The sequence below is a fragment of the Anopheles merus genome, chromosome 3L (genome assembly GCF_017562075.2).
Source record: "Anopheles merus strain MAF chromosome 3L, AmerM5.1, whole genome shotgun sequence".
In the NCBI taxonomy this organism is placed as follows: domain Eukaryota; kingdom Metazoa; phylum Arthropoda; class Insecta; order Diptera; family Culicidae; genus Anopheles; species Anopheles merus.
Window position 1 is genome coordinate 37,201,287 of NC_054085.1, and position 21,040 is coordinate 37,222,326.

A 21,040-nucleotide genomic window follows, 5' to 3' on the forward strand; every position below is an offset into this window, starting at 1 on the left:
TATAACGCTTTTGCTGAGCTCAACGATCAAGGATTTGGAGTGGCAGAAAATAACTACCTCCTCGAGCCGCGCACCAAAGCCGCACAACCCCATAGACCGCAGGCGGCCTTAAGGGAGAGGAGAAGGAGGAAAAAAACAGGACGGCGGTACGCCAACGCATTTCAACGTAGCGACGGTTGATCGCCCACGCAAAACTGCTAGACCAACACACACACACAGCACTGGAAAGGACAACCTGCCGGGCGCCTTCACACCGGCGGGTGGACGGCAGGAGGAGGAGAAGGCTCAGAAGTTTTACCATTGCCGCCGCCCATCTTCTCTCATCATCATCATCTTTCAAGCATCATCGATTTTCGGGGGTAGTTTTCCATCCAATTCCAACTCCCCCGCGTACTTTTTGCAAAAAACAACCAAGCAAAAAAAAGGAAGAGAAAGCGAAAGCACAGACGCCCGCCCTCTTGCATGGCACACGCACACCTGGGCCCACACGAGGAAAGGATAAACCAGCGTTTGGAGTTGTGTGGAAGCGTCTTCTCTTCGAATTTCTCTCTTCTTTGGGATGGTTCCAAAAGGTATGAGCCAAAGAGCTCCCTCTCTTTCTCTCGCCGTTGCTAATTGTCTGTCTAGAAAGCAGAGGGAGTGGGGGAAGGAAGGATGGACATTTCCACCCAAGCTCCAGATTCTCTTCTTCATTGTGCTATAAATATGTAAACGTAGCGCTTTTCTTAATGAATGAAGATAAAACATAACTTTCATTATCTACAAAAGTGCGCCTGCAAGTATGCAATTCACACAGCAAAATGGTCTCTTAGTGGGGAGCTGCTCTATTTGTAAATAGCTTTCGGCTATTAATAGATAGTCATCAAATGGTTTAAGCCAGGGCATCAAGCGAGGATCTATTTAACTCTAATGGATTTCCCCAACTGCAGTACGCATTGCATACCTTTCGGGCGCATTTTATGCCGAATCCTTCGAAGCTCGCCTACTACTGCGCTACAGGATTACCATTGCAATTCCATGCTGCTGCTCCGGCACGGAGATGGGTAATAGCAGCTATTTGTCTGTCGTTCTACGAAACACACACAATCATCCCAGTGTGAGACTCACACCAGAAGAAGAAGAAGAAGAAGAAGAAGCAAAAGAAGCGATCGTAACAATAGAACTTTCACTGCGAAAGGACGTAGGACGTGTAGGACGACTCGTGTAACGTCGCCATCGCCTAGGCCAGCGTCCCAGCAAAAAGCCCTGGCCCTTTTGGAGTGCGTTGGTGTAATGGCTTTTCTGCGAACGTGTGTAGGTTGTTTTTGTGAGCTCCATGTGTGTGTGTGTGTGTGTGTGTGTGTGTGCGCGCCCGTATGATCGATTGTGTCTCGTTACATTCTCGGCCCGGGCCCGGCCCGGGTGTGTGGGTTGTTGTGTATTTTCCAATTTCAGAGAATTAACAGTACTGCTAAAAATGTGCAGACCCGCGCTCACAGCTCAATTTCGAGAGCGGGCGTATTTTCTTTGGCCCTTTTGAAGAGGCGTTTAAATTTTCACTTGCATGACGGATGAGAAAATTGAGTTTGATATTGAAATTGTGCAATTTCGAAAGCATTTACACAACAAAGCAATGGTAAGCAGTTGCAAGCGGGCGATTTTTGAACAAGCTCAATAATCATTACGCTACACGCGCTTCATTGTCAACAAAACACAACCATCAACGATAACAAATATTAATTTGCATTTGAGTTTAGCAAAGCAGCAAACGAAACAACCTATTTCTAGGAAAGGTATAAAAACACACGACACGCACGGTCTTTCTCTCTCTCTCTCTCACTCTGCACTCGGGGAAAGCTTCCGATGGGAGTTCTTGCGCTTCGCTTCGCGGAAAACCTGCCAAGTTTATCTTCCTGGAAGCCCCAGATGGCTGTGATGGAAAATTCCATGCTATCGAAATAGAATCTACGGTGTGCTTTACGAACGATAGCTCTACCCAAAAAGCAGCGTCGCGTGTGTGTTTGCTGCTGCTGCCCGTTTTTGGGAACACTTTTTATTGTGTTCCAAATGAATCCACTCGCTTCAAATTGAGAGCGCCTTAAAAACACACACATCGAAATGGCTACACGCGTACACACATGCCGGGACGACCGCTGCCGTTTTTCCGACGAAAAAGGTGCAAATCTATATTTTGCTTCCATTTTGCCGCTCCGAAAACGGTGACACTTTTTATTTGAAGCAACATTTTACGGGTAGCGGATACTCGACGTCAAATGGAACCAATCGGGACGAACGCTTCTCGGAAAGAAGGTGCTCGCGTGTCAACCTCTGGGCAAAAAAAGGGGGGGGGGAGAGGGTTCGTTTCTTGACGACATAATTATGAGCCAAAAGGAACCGGGCGGGGAAATGGAATTGATTTCCCAGGAAGTGCTGTTTCATTATGAAATGATTGTGAAATCGTTGGCAAACTCAACATTTCGAAAAAGCGTTGCAAAATTACACAAAAAAGGGTTCAAAAATCTGTACACTGTACAATGCAACCGTATCTCAACACGCTCAGCTCGAAACGAAATGCTAAAAAGTACAAAACAAACAACAAACGCACACACGAAACAGTGTGTGGCTGGCTGATTCTGTGCTGATCATATTCTATTCACTGCTTTTACTTTTTTCCCAGCCTTCTTCGGCGCTTCCGGTTGCAACATACAAAACCCCCCTCAACCCCCATTCCCATCCACGATTCCTCTCCCGGGCCTGGGTGGTTCGTCGCGACCGGAAGCTTGATGGAAATTAGAAGACAGCGGGAAAGACAAGCGAAGCGAAGCGCGAAACAGTGGAAAGGTTTCTGTTCGTTCTGTATTTCCGTTGACACAACAACACATGAATGGCCTTCCCATTACAATATCGTACCCAGAGGGTAAGCAAGGAAAGCAGAGAGAGAGAGAGCAGAGTTTGTCAGAAGGAAAAGAAATCAAAAGATCCAAGAAAAGATGATGACGATGCCACATGAAGCCGATGAAGCTGTGCCCCGCGCTTTTGGGGTGTGGGAATGAATAACTGCCGCAGCGGAAACGCAACCATATGATTTTCTTTGGTTTGTGGGGCGTGTTTGTGTATGTGTGTGTGTTTTACTCCTTTTTTAAACGTGCACCATATGGCCGTTTGGGATCGCTGAGGGAGAGAACATGGGCGGGAGTGTTAGTTAAAGATACACTTTGTTTATGGTTTTTTGAAAATAAACTAACAAAGCTCGGTTATAAATCATTGCCGCCGGTATAAAATAATGCTGACTGAACACACACACACACACACACACACACACACACACACACACACACACACACACACACACACACACACATAGACACAACTGAAATGTGAATGATTTTTGTCCCGGGGTCCCGTAGGGGCACGAGGTAGAAATTAATTAATCAAACAAACTGCAAACGAAAGGGAAATGTGTTGCTGCTGCCCTGCTGCTGGGCGGGTTCAGAGGAGAGCAAAGGGCACATTCGACTGCACACACACACACACACACAGCACTGTGTGTTTTTGGAACGATCAGTCGACGACCGGATGAATCCAATGAAGCGAAGCTGCACTGCCTGTTAAACACACACTCAAAAGGGAACGAAGAGTCGCCGAGCTCCATTGCAAAGGAAACGTCGACGACGGCCACCCGTCCCCAAAAATCTTCCAATCGCGGAAGCTTGTGGGCATCCCTCGTGCTCCCCCGGTTCTCGGTAAGGAGAAAGGAGGAGATGGTGGACCAAAGTGAAGCAACAAAAAAAACAGCTCGATCCCTCTCTCTGTAAACAATCTTTCATTAGAGTTTTCTGTGTGGTTTTTTCCACGTTGTCAGAAGTTTAGACAAATCATGAAAAACACACACTCACACATGTGGTGCGCGTGCGATCGGATTTGGTTGCCTTGGCTGGCGAAAGCGAGACACACACACACAGACACACTATCGAGCGAGATAAATGACCGACCTTGGAAGAAAAACCTTCCACACGCGATCGATCAGTGGTGGTGTAGGCGTTTCGGTCGGCCCGGGAGGAGTACGAGGGGAAAGGCACGGAAAATTGAACCCGGGAACATAGGTGTGTGGGTTTGTGTGCGTGTGTATGTAAACTTTCTCCTCGTGGGTTGGGTTTTCTTTTTCTCGGGGGTCGTTCTCCATCTTTCATCGATATCGTTGTTGTTTGGTTCTTGGTTCTACGGCAAAAGATCCACACACTTGATCGATTGGGTGTCGAGAAGTCGATCAAGTATCGATCGAAGGGGGGGGGGAGAAGTTTGGTGCTGCGTGTACTAGGGTAAACGCACTTAACAATCAGAAGGGTTTTATGGGTTGGTTTTAATTGGTTTTGAATAAGTTAGGTTTAAATATCGGCATAGTTGCACACATCAAGCTGTAAAATGATCCGGTTCGAAGGACTAAATCTTTTTATGGATCAGGAAGATCATCTTTTGCTCTTCTAATCTCGGCATATTCTTGTTGGTCATTCACTGTTTGTTTATTTGGCTCTCGCCCCCTTCTCAAAAGCTTCCTCACACAGGCTGAGGTTCGATCTAGCGTCTGTCTTGTCAAAGCGGCTGGGCGCTATCGCATGTACTATGTGTCCGATCAGCAGACATTACGTTAAACTGTAACCTGGTTCAATTGACGTTCATTACCTTCTAACATTCTTTTAAGTTGTTTCAAAGCAACGATCAGCTCCAGTGGTTAGAATGTAAATCCAACCGTGTTGTGAGCATGTGTGTTGACACATTCCGATAGTGTGTTTTTTGTGTTCTTCGCTACTAACACACACATATAGAGCTCCAGTGGTAAGCTCCAATTTGTATTCATCACCAACACACAACCACAGAGAGGGAGAGAGAGAGTGGGATAATACATCGAATGCTGGATGTTGGCTAAAGAATATACCAACAACACCAAACAAAAAAACAACATACATCACCAACACAAACAGAGCATTGAAACTGTTGGGTTTTGATTTGTGATGAGAACAAGTATTTGAGGCATGCGACAGAAAGAGACAGAACGAGTAAAAAGGAGGGGTGGAAGGTGATGTTTTCCGTTTATCGAAAAGGTGATTGTCGCGCTCGCATCCGGTTGATTCTTCTTCCATTCATCGATGACGGTTCACGGCTCCCTTTCCCTCCCCCTCTCCCTCCTCCCCACTATGTTCAACGCCTGAGGATGACAGAGACGCAGGCAAGGATCGGGATGACGTAAGGGAATGCGGTACCGCGGCGGTGTCGAGGTGAAGATGCGCGGCAACGGCTACTATAGCAACGGAGCGCGAACCGAGCTCGGAACTATTGGACATTAAAAAAAAAATCTCACCAAACACACACACACACACCAGCGACGAGAAAGCGACGCGCTTGCGCGGCTTTGTATAGGACACACGTTCAAACTAAAAAGGGAATGTGTGTGGCTGTGTTGGTAAAATCCGCGCGCTTGCTGCTCAGCAAGCGTTTTTTCATCGTGCTGCCGCTGCAGAGGTGACGAAGCGAACACAGCGAAGCGACAGAGTGACAGAGAAGGAGAGAGCAGATATATAGTGCGGAGTGAGCGCGAGACGACGAACCCACCTAGCAAACGTAAAGGGCTGACAGGGGGGGGGGGGGAAGGGAAGCAAGCGGAAAAGGTTGACAGGTGGTGGTGGAGGTGAAGGGGGAAGAAGGGAAGGTTGCTTGCTGGGAGAGGGAAGCGGGGGAAGCTGATGTATTTCAGTGTGTCGAATTTCATTCATGTTTTTCTCTACCCACACTGTTTCTTTACGCCTTCTCTCCCTTGCACTCGCTCTCTCTCTCTTTCTCACTGCTCTCGCATTCGCTCCCTCGCATTTGACATACGGACACAGAGCCACAAACACACACACACACTCGCTCGCCTGTCATCGGCGCGATATTCATTCAATAGCATCACACCATTTTGAAGTTCACATCCGATGAAATCACGCCTCGAATCGTTCGTCGGTGATGTTGCGTGGTTGTGTGTTTGCCGTTGCCTTTGCCCGTTCTTCTTTTTCCTCTGCTCGTACGGTTCGGTTTGCTAATGTCATCTCACCTACATCATGGTCCTTGCGTATATGGCTATATGGGATGGGCCGGGGGCGCACACACTCTACACAAATGGCAACAAGTGCTGCTCCAGCGGAAGAGACGAGATGGGATAGTAGGATGGGGCAAAAGGGGGGCGTGGAGGTCGTCTTCCACTAATCGAATCAATTGTCAAACGATCCACGAACGGGAATCGTTCGTCCGACTCCATCCAGAGCGATGTGTGGATGTGGGTCCCTGCTGTGGAGGCTGTGTTGGCATCGCATTAATGAATGGAACTGAAAAATTGAAACGACATCAAGGGATGACACTTGACAGATGTAATGAAGCAATTGACGAGATGTCGAGAGACGCACACAGAATTCCGTGTGTTCGAAATGTGATACTTTGTTTGTGTGTGTGTATCTGGAAAAGTAACAGAATACACACGCGAAACAAAATCCCATAACCTTTCGTAACGATTCCACCGGAGGGACGGATGCGAAATGGGACATTAAAACCATCTCTCGTTTAAAATTTATTACTTCCCGCCTTTAATTAATTATAAAATTCCCTATTTTCACTCGAAAAATCGACCTCAACACGAAAGAGTGTGAGAGAGAGAGTGAGAGAGAGAAAGAGAGGGGGGGGGAGGGGAACCATTGACGTGACCCCTTTCATGCAAGCAAAACAACGGCCGAAATCTAATCCGCCTCACTGACTCACCGGATCCGCGGGACAGACGCAGCACACGCGCACCGCATGATAAGGAAGTTATAAATAATACCCCCCACCGAAAGTCCATTCCCAGATAGAGTGCACACAAACCCACGAACGAGGCGAATGGCCGTCTTTGGGGCCGTTCGGTTTCGAACCTCTGGAATCTCATCAAAACACAACACGGCAGCGTCGTCGTCCGTGGTGACTTTCTCGGCAGAAAACACATCGCGATTGAACGCCTTCGATAAGAGGCCTTCCGAATTGCCGCGAACATGACGTCAAGTGCTGCTCGAGCACGGATTTACACACCGAATTTACACACCGTCATTGAGATATTGGTATGCCCAACGGCGGCAATCCTACAGGTGGAAGGAAAGAAGGTACGTCACACGATCCATCGTGATCAAAGTACTTCTGAACAGCTAGGCAAGAGGGGGGGAGGGTCCTGCCTGACCTTCACTTCCAACATTTGCTTGATTGATTCTGAAAGGAAAGGAAAAAAACCCTCTGTACCGGAAGCAAGCCCATATCAGAGGCACGTTCAGGTACTAAACGACCATTTACACACCATTTATCAGCATTGGAATTGTCATTCTAAAAGTCAACGCACAGGTCCCTCCACCATCCCCTTCTATTTATCGCTCGCTCTTCCTGTTGTGCATTCTTCTTCTTTTTTTTCTGATAAACGAACACAGAGAGGCACCGAGAAGGCAAAGGAAAAGTAGGTGCACTTTATCGCTTTCAATGCACGCGACGACCGCAAGTGCTGCTGCTCCCCCCCCCCATTTCCCCATCCAAATACCCCGGGGCAATCAACCCGCATCCCCGCGATGAACGCGCGCACAGTTGCGCGAACGGAAGTACATGTTTTGCGCAATCCGGAAATCCGCAACTGCGCGCTCGGAAGGGAGCCGCAGAATTCAAGTGGAGCGAACAAAGAACTCTCCGATGATAATCACTGACAAATGTCTGCTCTCTCGCTCTCTTTCTTCCTGGGCCGGTTTCAAGTCAATCTTATCGTAGTCAGCACTAAAGGAAGTCCTAAAAAACGGTAGGTTTACCCCATTGTGGGGCAATTAGGTGTGCGTAGAATGGAATTGATTGAGGAGGAAAGGCAGTGCTATCACGCTGAATCGGACTGGCAGAAAGTGGAGCGATATGCAGGGAGCATATAGAGGTAGAATCTTGTCAACGAGGCCTGACCATTCTATTCCTAGAGTCCATTTGACGGGGGGATTCCAAGTTGGCTGGAATTAGAGTCTTCCAGCTTAAGCAATTCAATTTGTCATAATAAACAGATGTTGGGCGTTTAAATGGATTAGGGCGTCACGGCATATGCAGTTGTTTGCAGAGTCGTTTCTCCATTTTAGAAGTTGTCCAGATCACAAATCAGACTTTGTAGGAACTCTACATGAGGATTTGGCTCCAGCGCTTACAAGCACGTCTGAGACATGATGCCTCTCCAAAACTGGAGATGATGCCTCATTTGATTTTGTAAGTACCTGATCCTTATATTGATCATCTGTAAATCTTGGTTGGATTAGTTGACGTCACAACAATGACATTGGATCCCAAACAACAACAACAGAGCTTTGGCAGAACCTAAATCTTGAAGTTATTACTACTACAACAACCTTGATACGATATTGCCAATCTGTAACTAGTCTCCTGTCACCCTTATATCTCCCTCCCTGTCTCTCTGTCCCATCTTTATCACATTGCAACTTCGTCGCAACGGATCGAGTGTATTCTAGTGTAGTGCTGCTTCTGAACGTGCCACTACACTCAGCACACAACACTCGACTCAACCCGCACTCGCTCCCACCGGAAACGATGCCATCGAAAGTCATCGAAGTATTGAATGAAATCAACCGGAGCGCTTGCACCCAGCAAGGTGGAGCGAAACCAGAGCGAAACATTACCCGCCGTAGAAACAGTACGCAAAATGCCGGTCGAGCCGAGCGTGCGGACCAAAACCCCCGAACGGCCCACGGTGGACATGCAATATCTGCCCGCGCTTTGGACAGGAAATTGTGAACGTTTCGAAGGTACCCCCCGCCATAGCAGAGCAGCGACCGGTCGGTCCGAAATGAAATTTCAAACGACACCCGGCCCCTGGCAGGTGATGTGGGCCGCCCGGCAGCCAAACCCTCTGCCCACGATGACCGTTTTGCCGACCGAGGTGGTGATACTATACCTGCGTGGTTTAGTATTACGCGTACAAGGGGTCTCTCGCTCGCGCGGTCTGTTTAGCATATGGGCCTGACACCAACAGTTGGTTCCATACACGTTTTCTTTGAGGCCGGGCGCAAAAAGAGGGGTTGGCGCGTGTGTGTCGCGCGGGCGGCGGTCCACCGGTGCTCGAATTTCCCCCCGCCCTTGGGGAGGAATTGGGTGGGCATATTTGTGTTTGTGTGTGTGTTGAGGCAAAATGTGGGTTGTAATATAATAAAAAATCATTCATTCAGCACAATCAGCCGCTGTGGCAAACGGTTTATCGGGGAAAAGGACGGTACAGGTACGTCGGTGTTGCTTAGCCGGGCGGTGCATGATGCTCCAAATGGCCAACACCTACAGTGGTCACTGTCTCAACCGCCATTATGGGGGATTTGGCGAGACAAATTGTAGCTAGGAATGAGGCCAAATGGCACATTGAGGCTTATTTCCACGTTTTATCAAACTTAAGCGACTTCGACACGCCAAACAATGGTCTATATTTACACAGCGCAACTCTTAATTAAACTCTTCTCATGTTTGTTTCCCTACAAAGTACATCCCTTAATGCATCAGTAATGCTCGGAATTTCCTATTCAAATTGAATATACATTCTCTCCTTTAAAAAAAAACCCATAAAATTGGACTAAAATGTATTAAACGCGCCACATCATTTTGGGAGAGAACGTCCACTAATGTTTGCATTGTTTTGACAGTACCAAAAGCAATCAATCCCACAGCAGCAGCATCGTGCTGTGAGTAGTATGCTGCTGAAGAGGAGGAGACCGATACACATTTTTAGTAGGCCGTGACGGCGACCGTTTTTGCCCCCTTTGCGTTTCTTTGGTTTTATTTCATTCAAAATCTCAGTTCAGGTGACCAATCACAAGGAGATGGGGAGATGTGGAGTGGTTGTTCTTGCGTAGGTTTGGTCGCTTTTTTTGTACTCCCTTCCTCCCCGTCTCTCTCTCTCTCTCTCTCTCTCTCTTCAATCGAGGGTTGTTGATGTTGTTTTTCAAATATCTACCGTTTACGTTCGTTGAGTTTCTTGGAGTGTGTGTGTGTGTGTGTGTGTGTTATTCATATAAATTTACCGGTCTCCATAAACAATACCCGGTTTAGCCGAGTGGCGAAGGGAGATGCAGCGAGGCAAGGATGAAGGGGCGGGAAAGGGGTGAAGTGGTTTCCTTCCTTGGCAAGTGGACAGGCCAACAACAACAGCGCACCATTCGAGCCACAACGGGATGGGTATGGGCTGGCGCGTAAAGCGGTTGTTCCCCCCCCCCTCCCCTCTTCTCTTCATTCCAACCCTACCCTACGGCATGTAGGTTTTTTTGCGGAAGGCTGTTTTGAATATTTATGAATGACTTATTATGTGTGTGTCTCTCTCGCCCGTTCGCCGCGTTGTGTGCGTGTGTGTGTGTGTGTGCGTGTATAAAAGCTCTGTTGTAATCATCGCCTCCTGCCCTCCTCACAACCCCCTCCTCTTCCATTACTAAAGTTTCTCACACACTGCCCCCTCTACGCACCCCCCCCCCCTCCACCCATTTTTCACCCGGTTGGTTGTAACACTCCATTCATAACCCCTTCCCTTCTTCTTTCCGGCGTGTTTTTCTTCCTACATACACACTCACACGCACAACCCACTTTGCATCCCTTCACCTCCCCCTCCCCCCCCCTCCTTTAGTTCCACAGGTATTACGCTTCGCTGGTCAAACGCCGTCGGTATGCGCCCTGGTCGGTTTTGCTTCTTTTGTTTCTTGCGCTTGTGCTTGCGCTCGAATATCTTGCACGTAAGCGCAAAATGGGTGGTTGTTGGTTGCATTTACCAACCCGCATTCCGCTCCTCCCCGTTCCGGCAGCAACCGTGGGCGAAAAAGAAACGGTGCAGCAGCAGCAGTGCAGTGAATGAAACCTCGGTGGGGAATTCGAAAAATGACGGTGCTCGGCCACAACCAAATGAAACGCAGCACCACACACATTTGAATCCCTGCGCTGCGGGCGTAACGACTACGCAAGGCTGCTGCCCGCGACACCCCGTGCGTTTCTTAAGGTGACATTACCCCGTTCTTCATAACCCCCCCCCCCCCCACCACCCGCTCCACGGAGATGCAAGCAGCGTGAAGAGGGTTCTTCCTTTTTTTCTTCCACTCGTTCCCCCTTCAACTCGATGATCTTTCACAAATGATTGCCAACCCTTGGTTTTCTTTTTTTATTGTTGCTTTGCTTTGTTTCTCCCTCTGCTTTCTTTTCTTTTCGCTCCGAAAATTCCCATACTATATCTCGGTGCCCGGGGCCAGTTCTGCACAATGGATCGCAGCAATGGAGGACGGATTATTGGAGGGAAACGAGCGCGAGGGGAGGCTTGCTGCGACATGAATGGAAGCGCAAACCGGCGCACGCAACGCGAAATGAATGAAAAGGGGAGGGGTCTCGGTCCACAGACGGAAACCGCGGCCGTATGAATGAAACTAGCGCGATTGTGTCTGTGTGTGTGTTTTGGGAAAGCAAGAGAGAGCAAAAACAAAAAGATGTTGCATTGATAAAGGCGTCCCTTGATATTCCCTATTGTTTATGGAAGTTATAATTAAAATGTAAAGAAAATGTCAAACATGTCGTGCAATAAAAGTTCTTCAACCTTTATATAAAAAAAAGCAAATTACACTGTTAAACATAACACTCCAAATAACGGCGGTTACTGCGAGAAAAACGATGCCATCGTACCTCTTTTCCGGCTCGAAATCGAAACCGACAACGACAAAACACCGATACACGCAGCTATAATCAGCATCTAATACCGGAAGGAAGTGCTGCTTCCGATCTAGGCGCGGACGGAAATACCTGCGTTCCGTCCGTTGTCGTCCGACGGGCGCAGCACGCGAGGCATGGGTCGGATTCGTCTTCCAAAAAGATGACGATTGAATATACAAACGAAAAGACACCATTTCCGGCGGAACGAAAACGGGAAACGTGAACCGCTCCCTCCGTCGTCGTCGTCGTCGTCGTCGTGGCTGCCCAAAAGCGTCACCACAGACACACACGCACAAAGGGACAGAAGAAGAAACAGCAGACACACACCATAAACCCCGTACGGGGCTACGGGGCGGCCCTCCACGTTTGTTCTGTCGTTTACATTGGTTGCTTTTTTTGTTTTAACGATCACTTCGGAATTTGTTACCGAGTGACGGAAGGGGTGGTCGTGCAGCACGATGCTCCGCGGGTTGCTTTGTTTTAATTTGTTGACCCGATGGAAATTCCGATGCGTTTGCTTTGCCGACACGATTTACACAAAACACGCGCGCTTGCTCGTGTACGGAGAAAAACAGAGCGCAGGGAGAAAAACATCGTTACAACAGTTGTACAAAATTATAAACTTTTGTGCAAGCAAGAAAAAAAAGGGCAGAAAGTTTCTGTTTTTTTGAGCCCGGGTGTAGCAAACATTCCCGCGGTCAACTGGCCGGCGTTCCGGGCGCATGGGGGGATTGCAACACGTGTGACTAATCGCCAATCCCTATTACAGCCGGATGTACACGAGATGCACTGGGGTCAGGCAGAAACATATCGCACTCGATCGTCATCGCTCCATTTGGGTCTACACACTACACAAAGCGCGGGCTGATTCATCCGAAACACTCGCAACCAGACCGTGAGAATGTGTTTTTAGAAGCAATTAAAGTTCCGGCCAGAACGGTCAGAAGCGTTCAGTTCAGTTGCTTTGTTTTAACGGCCTCGCCGCGAGAAAATTCAAACGTTTTCTCGTAACTCTGATCTAAAAGTAAACGATGCGTGCATGATACAGTACAGAAATGCATTACAGAAAAGGGGCCTACCTTCGAGACAGACCACCCGGCAGCCATCTTGCTTGAGTTTGCGATGCAGCACATTAATCGTGGTATCGTTGCCGGCGGCCGCCGTACCGCTCGCCGGCACCAGCCCGGCACCACATCCGGTGGCCATCATGACCAGCTCCTCGCGGCTGCCAGCTCCCCCGCCGCCTACGCCGCCACTGTCCCCGACCGGCTCGTTGCTATTGTTGTACAGCACGAACGTGCTCTCCTTGTAGCAGGACAGGATGCGCTCCTTCAGATCGCGGCACTTGATCGTGGACGTGATGTCGATCTTGCCGGCCGCGAACCGGCGCAGCATGATGGACGGGATCGAGAAGTTGACCGCCGTCCGGATGTGGCTTTCCGTGTACTCGTGCGAGCTGCGGCAGTCCAGTATGATGAAGTGCTTCTGCGACTTGCGCAGCGCCGCGTGCAGCTGCTCGCTCGTTATCATCTCGATATCGTGATCGGGCATCGTTGTTGTTGTTGGTTTGTGCTTGTCTTCTTTTTGTCTTCTTCTTCTTCTTCGCACGTGTTTTTAGGAGCTGCTTCAACGCCGAAACGAGACTCGCCGGTTGTTGGGAGTGTGCGTGCGTGTATTATCGCGCTTATCGCGAACACTTTTGACACTTTGTTTGTTTACCTTTCTGGCCTTGCCTTGAGCAGCCGCAAAAGCTATCGCACACAGTCCATTTTTTTCCTCACAATTTTCACAACACACACACTCGCATGCTCGGCCACACACTGTTTCTGATAGAAAACGATCTTTCGATGTTGCCTCATCCAACTAGCCGAAGTGCAGGAGGTTCGATCGTCATCGCTGGAGCTACTGCGCTAAAAAAACACTCTTAATTCAAGTCCGCGGTTCGCGTTTTTTAATTTGAACGTACCTAGAGAGAGAGAAGGTGGGTTTGAGGGGGGTCAAGGGAGAGAGAGATAACGAGATAATGATTAGCGGAAACCATGAATGAACGGAACGGGGCTTGCGCGTGTGAGTGCGACAGGGAAAGAGGGAGGCTGATGACGTCACCAATGACAGGGTAAGATGACGATCAAACACACGATCGCGTTGCACAAAATGCACCATACCATCTCTCTCTCACACACACACACACACACACACACACACACACACACACACACACACACACAGATGCAAGATCAAGCGTGTATGTGTCAGCGAGTGAGCACGATCACGACAACGCTCATCTCACTTCTCACTGGTCCCATCATTCCCGTACATTGGAACAAGCGAAAGAAAAAAAAGAAGAGAGGGACACTGTGTGAGAGAGATAGGGCGGGCGGACACAGAAAGGGAAGCTGGATGTACAGCAAAAAAAACGAACAAACATATTAAATGCGTGTGTGACTCTTGATTCGTTTTGCCGTTTCTGCTCTGTTTGTGTTCGCGGTTGATGCAGCACACAATTGCACGAAATTGTTTTCAATTCCAAGGCTTGCTTCGCTCTTGTTTCTTCGCGTCGCGACTTTCTCTTCTTCCCGGAGCAGCGCCCTACATTAATGAGGCCCTTTTTCCAAGGGGTTTTTCGTCTTTTTTTTTCTCTCTCTTCTTGTCGCGTTTCCCCCCACCACTGTTCGATGCTGTTGCTGCTGGTGTGGACGAGCTTTACACTGTTTGTACTGTTCCTGTGTTGTGTAAGGGGACGAGAAGCAAACGGGAACCTTTGCTTCCAGGAACGAGTAGCAGCTTTTTGGGAGGTTCTCGGATTGTTTTGTTTCACTGTTGCGCTGCTGCTGTCGCTCGTTATTACCATTCACAAACGCGCCCCGTGCGCGCACACACACACATAAGAAAAAGGCGCACACACAAACACACACACACACACACACACACACACACACACACACAAACACAAAGCAATTCGAGAAAGCTTCGAACCGGAACCCCTCGTCGACTTCTGGCACTCAGCGCACTGTTGGAATGTGTGTGCTTGTGGTCGGCGCGCACCGTGTTGGGAGTTGCCAAACGTTCCTAATCTGGTGATGATGGTTAGAATTTCATTCACGATACACACAAACACACACACACACCCACAATCACGCACGCACACTTATGCTCTTCTCCGTTGATATGGTGGCTTCCATAAATGCCGAGCCTCACTAGTTGCTTGTCCGTGTGTGTGTCCGCAAGGGGTGGAAAGGGATCGGGGAAGGGGAGGGGGGGTGAGGGAAACCTCAGCACTAGAGCAAACTTACAATCTCGCGGCTGGAAAAGAACGCGAAGAACGGAAGAACCAGTCATAAACGCGCCCACTAGCTCCGGCTCGGGAGTGCGCGAGAGCAGCGCGATACACACACCTTTGGCGAAGGAAGAGCGAAACGAGAATGAATGAAGCGCTGTACGCGAAGCGATGAAACAAACGGGTGTTGTGTTTTGAATCACACTCTGGGGCCAGCGCGCTCACGCACACACACCCGCGCGCTCTCACGCACACACCTTGAAGAGGGGCGGATGTTTAAACGCACTACTTCGATACTGTGGTTCGCTCGCGGAACCGCATGTGCAACGCCTGGCGGAGTTGGCTGGTGAGTTTTATAATTATTTTTTTGCAATCTATTCTTTTCTGTTCTTAATTTCTAATTGCTTTTTTCAATTCTAGCCTAACCAATTTTTGTGTTCTTAATTTGACATTCAATATTGTTGTTTTGCACGCAAACGTCTTATTAAGCAGCATCTACACGTTGCACGGAGATGTTTGGTGAGTGAAGAAATATTTATTATTTTAACAAATATTTAGATTTTATCATTTTAGGCAGGAGTACACCGAAATCAGAAATGCAAGTGATTTGCAAGTGAATTATGCTCGTTTTAATTCACACAAAAATCCACCAATCGTGTAATTGTAGCATAACAAAATGACAGTTTACATCTGTGCGCCCCTGTTGACAGTTGAAATTGCCAGTTGAGGAATTCAAAAAAACTGTTTCAAGAGCCCCGTTTCGATAAAGGATACGATTTGGATGGTTCTCCCCATTCCGATGGCACGTGGATGTAACGTCTGTTTGAGAATTCCGCAGCCAATCACACTTGTGTAACATTTAATGGCTGAAAATTGCACAATTTCACTGTTTCTATTCCTATTCGATTGTTCCAATCACCTTTCTTTCACAAACACCCTTTTCAACCGATTTCTATAACTGTAATTTGCACCCAAACACCAGCACATGAAATCCGCTCTAATTGCCTTTGCTCGCCCACCGCGAAAAACCGAAACAAGGTGCGGTCCACCCTAGCTTTTCAAATTACATCTGAAGGTGCGTTCGCTTCCCTCCGCCTTATCGGCACATCGGATGACGAAAGAGCAGGCGATGTACGCGTTTTGACGCCTCCAGACGCAAACGCCCGCCAGTCCCGAGCGCCCACGCGACCACAGAGAGCTTCGCGTTGCTCGGCGTGTTTTTAGAACTTGCCGAATTGGATTGCGTAAATCCTTTTTCTAGGAAAGCAGCCAACCCACCGAGACACCTCCCAAAACCGGTGGCGGTGCGAAGGCGTATGTTTTCGAACGAACGCCCTCGGCAAGAAACCGAGAAAGCAGAGCAACAACAAAAAAATGGGAAAGAAAATATCCCAAGCATAACGCCTACGAAAAGGATAATGATTTTCGTCAGCACACGGCCGCCGCCGTCGTCGTCGTCGTCGTCGTCGTCAGCAAGTCGCTCAGCATCAACCCACGGAGCTCCTCAATACAGGATCTGCGGCCAACAGCAGCAGCATGCGTAAGCAGTGACGTTCTTGCGAAAGCGTGTGTACACTCTACGGAGGCGGCCGTGTTCTGTTCGGTTTTCTCGGTAAGAGGCGCCCTCTCGGATGCTGTTTGATGTAGACGACAACGACGACGACGACCCGCAAGAATCGTGCTCTGATCCCACGCACCGCACAGGTCGACAACGACGACTATTGACGTCAACTTTCGGCAGCGCATTCTGTGAAGGATGCGTAGGATAATGTAATGAAAGTACTGACGGGGAGGGCTTTAAACAAAAAAAAAAAACTTATCAGGAGGAACTCGGCCTGCCTGTGCGACAGGCACACTTTGATTTCTGTTCACCACCTTCCAATCGACACTTTACACACTTTTCGTACACAGTAGGCCGTGTGTTACGAGAGCCATAGTTGCACCACACAACAACACCACTCCTTCGATGGGTTCGTCCGTGTCCTTGCACAACAAATCCGTCGCGGCAAACTACCGAATACGCCAAGAATCACCAACCGATATGGTTATCGAAACACTCGTTGATGGTCATTTCCGATCCTTGCCACACAATTACCAATTGTGCCAACTTCAAGCCAACTCAAAACAGTCGCGCGTGTGTGTCCTCACCACTCAGGTACCAGAGCAGAGCAGCAGCCGCAGGGATCCGTGCCAGGCGTAATGGGCTGGTGTAATTATTTGGAGGTTGGAACTGTGCACAGCCTCCGAAGCAGTGAAATGGGAACTAAAACAGAATCAGCTAGCGCTCCCATCGTTGCCTCGAATGGCACCGCACATGCGCGCGGTGGACTGCCGAAACCGAACCTCCCGACGACCAACCTGTCATGTGGGCCCCGCCGCTATAGCCATAAACGCCAGCAGGGCAAGCAGCAGCGGGAGTGGCGATGTCAAGGGATAAACATGGCTGGATCCTATCACCACACACCATCCACGGATTCCCACTCGCGGGGGGACCTTGAAGGACGAATTCTTTCGCCCAGCCCAACAGCCGCCGCGTCCATCGCCGTGAGCGAAAGAGAGCAAGCGATAGCGAGAGCGAGCGAGCGTATGTTGTCGTTTTTCGGATTCATTCATGGAATTCGACCACTTTATCGGGTTTGCAGCGGGGTTGCGATTGGGTCCACATGGGGTGGTGGGGTAAGCGCATCCAGGCTGCGGTAGAACTGCACCTAGATATCCTTTTACTGCAGGCACGACCTTGCCTTGCCTGCCAGGATTCGTAGGCCTGGCGCGGGTTTCGTTGGGTAACCAGCGAGCTCGTGCAACTCGAGCTGGAGCAGCACAGCAAGGACGACAATTTCCCAACTTCCGTCCGCTGCAATATTGGCAAGTTCGCATGCGTTGCCTGGGACAGGGGGGACGAAGGGCATCCCCAAGGAATGAGGCATAGAAAATGGAAGTTTAATTCATCAATTGTCTCGTCTCGGGCGTGTAAAGGGCTGAATGGGGTTTTGTTGCGAAACGGGCGCAAAGGAAGGAAGTTTGCATGGCACCCAGAGCTCCCAGGCGCGCACATGGTCCTTTTTCCCCAATCGCCCAAACGCAAGGTGGTGAATTCGTGCTATTCGTGCTCCCTTTCTCTCTCTCTCTCTCTCTCTCTCTCTGGTTCCGGTTGATTGGGGATAGCATGAGGAGGTTTTGAAAATTAAATCAACTATTGAAGGTGGGATAGTGTGTACAGTGGTGTACGGAGGCAATTTTGCTGCAGCGATGAATGGTTTCCTTTTTTTGCTGTTGCTGGGATGGAGTTCTCTCCAACTGCACGAGGTGGAGGCCTGAAAGGATTAGTTTTCCGGGGGGTTTTCACTCTGTTCTACTGAATGGCATGTAAGGATTGGGGAGAGCATACTAATAGGATTATGAAATAGGTTCGTTTTAATCGGGATCCATTCTCGTTATATCGGGATGCCGTATAGTTTGGGAAACGATTTTCGGTCACCTAGGAAGTTGACAAAATCTTTCCATTTTCAATAAGCATTCTAGAAATCGACGGTCTTTTCGGAAGCATTTGAGGGGAATTATCACCAACTCCAAAGGAGAAAGACTCCATACGCAGACGAATTATTAGCTATTAATGGGCTTGCTTTGACGAATCACTCGGGCACGGCACGGCTGACATTTGCAAATGCCAGTGAGCATTTTGGAGGTCGTCGGTTGCCCTGGAGACGACTTCACGATGCTCCAGGAACAGGTGGGCGCCGTAATTAAGCCTTCTTGACGTGTATGTGACGTTGCTTCCGTGATCTTTACAGAAAATGCCATCCAAGGCACGCATCAGGAGCAGCAGCAACAGCAAGAAGTCGATACCGCTGTCCTACCCAGCGGCTCTTACTCTCTCTCTCAACCCCTCTGGATAGCAGATCAAAACAAAAGCCCCAAAATGGTATCAGTCGCATCTCACCTGCACCTGGAGAGTTGGTGTGCCCCCTAGGGGCGGAGTTACGGAGGATCTGCATTGTGTGCGCACCTCCCGGAAACGGAGCGCCGTAACGGATCAGGTGTTTTGCTAGCGTCTCCGTTACACGTGAGAAACAAGTGCATCATCCAGTACCAAAACCGGGCCAGCGAGCCAACCAGCCAGCCAGCCAGCTAAGCCCAGTGTGCAGCCAGTCGTACCGAGGTGGAAGGAGAAGGTGGAGGACGAGGAGGAAGAGGAAACACTAGAATCACGTGGTAAAACGATGCCACCAAGGCGCGCGCGCGCCCTCACAGCCACCCAGTTGCGGTGGAGAGACGAACTGTGGGCCTCACTGGGCGGCGTGAGGTTAGAAGTAATATGATCCTGCTGTACGGGGATTTCTTCATGGATCGCGGCATCGCATCAACACAGGGACATGATGAAGGGAAGTGCAGAACTGGTGGAGCATGGGTTTGGCATGAAAGGTTATCCAGATCTCCCCAGTGTGTGTGTGTGTGTGTGTGTGTGTTTACTCGAGCCACGTCCACGAACTTTGCGCAACGGAGGCTCTGCGAGAGTGTGTGATCTCCGTTCGCCGCTGTATCTCCGTCGTATCGGATGACTCCAAACGGCGGCGACGGTGGCGGCGGTGGCACCCGTACGTCATCCTCCCATACGGCTATGATGAGGAGTTCAAAGGAGGGGGACGGAGGGGTCCTAGTTTTGTCACCAAACCGCACGCCCTGGGGGTAGGGCGACCGATCACAGGTGGTGACTTGATGATTTAAACCGTTCAGTTGGTCACTAACAGGGCGCAGTAAGTGTTTGGCCGCCGGAGTGCAGAGTGTGTACGTACGAACGAGCCCTCTCAAGGGTCTAGGGACACAACAAAAAGTGTGACACACGTGTGATTGAAACATGGGGAAAGGAAAGGCAGGGAAAGGATAACGTCCTTGCGAAGCTACGAGTGTCCATCGTGTGATCGCTGCTTGGAAAGTGTTTGTTTGGTGAAGTGTTTTCAGCCTCAACAGTGTGAACAATGTGAACAGGACACACACAGAAAGGGCTTCTGCATCTGTCTCCGTGTTTTTTGGAAGAAAATCATAGGCATACACATACACACACAGAGAGATTTGCCGTTAGTGTACACTTTATACTTTATCACAAAATATGTATCATCGTGTTTAGCGTTTTGCCTCTCCTTTACTGCTCGATCGAGAGAGCCTTCCCTGCTCGCCTAGATCCTAGATCATCTCCTAGCAGTCTCTAAACACAAACATCTGCGCTCGTAAATGGGCTTAATAATTTCATAACGTTACATAGTTTGATTTCAGTTTGACTTACATGGCTAAATATAGATTAAAAAAAAAAAACATTTCCGTTTGTATTTGCCGTTTTGTTCCACCACGAACACGTGTGTGCCGTTGTGTGTGTGGAACTCGTATAAAAATTTTGATTTTTTTTTTCAATTTCATTGCTTTTCTCTGGAGGGGATTGAGTTTTTTTTCGATTAAAACAAACATCTAGCTTCTCCTTCGCTTAAACATTACAAATTATAAAAAAAGTGTATGTGCGTGTGCGTGCGTGTGTGTGTTCGGTGCTGTTAAAACCCCTTCCCGTTGAACATACTTCTTGCGAGTGTATGTGTGTGCGTTCTTATAGAACAAATCTTGCATACTATACATCATCAACAAGTGCACTTTGAAGTTACATTCATGTTCCTCTCTTGGGGATGCACTTCTGGCTAGCGTCATCCCTAGCGGGCGTATAGCGGGGCAGGGGCATAATCCTGACGGGCACTGGCTTCCTATCGGTGCTTAGATGGCATATGAAATCGTTCTAGCACCATTCGAAATCAGTACCCGACGAAGGAACGACAACGTGACAACTAAACTTAAATAACAATCAGACAGAGCAAGCAAAGCACGTCGGGGGCCGGATATTGAGGGAATACATGTGGTGCTTAGTACATTACACACACACACACATTATTACACTACTATAAACACACACACAGTCACACATACAAGTACGAAAGGAAGAGGTTTTGGAGATCGCTTCCTGTTTTTCTTTTCTTCTTCAAACTACTTTCTATAGGACTTGTC

The 21,040-nt window shown here is 48.9% G+C and overlaps 1 protein-coding gene across 5 annotated transcripts in view; it reads right to left on the minus strand.

Moving 5' to 3' along the window:
- The window catches only part of LOC121598229 (dual specificity protein phosphatase Mpk3), a 29,975-nt gene extending 12,732 nt beyond the window's left edge, over window positions 1-17,243 (minus strand). The window contains exons 1-2 of one of the 5 annotated variants that reach the window (XM_041924781.1): window positions 17,147-17,243; window positions 12,801-13,687 (exon numbers count right to left, since the gene is read on the minus strand). In XM_041924781.1, coding sequence (XP_041780715.1) covers window positions 12,801-13,272 — 472 coding nt within the window. In that variant the 5' untranslated portion in view covers window positions 13,273-13,687; window positions 17,147-17,243. Of the gene's footprint in view, window positions 1-12,800; window positions 13,688-14,147; window positions 14,367-14,697; window positions 14,867-15,014; window positions 15,158-17,146 lie in introns of those variants that run through there. The other 4 variants (XM_041924784.1, XM_041924780.1, XM_041924783.1 and 1 more) reach the window with 4 other exon arrangements.
- Between the last annotated feature and the right edge of the window lie 3,797 nt (window positions 17,244-21,040).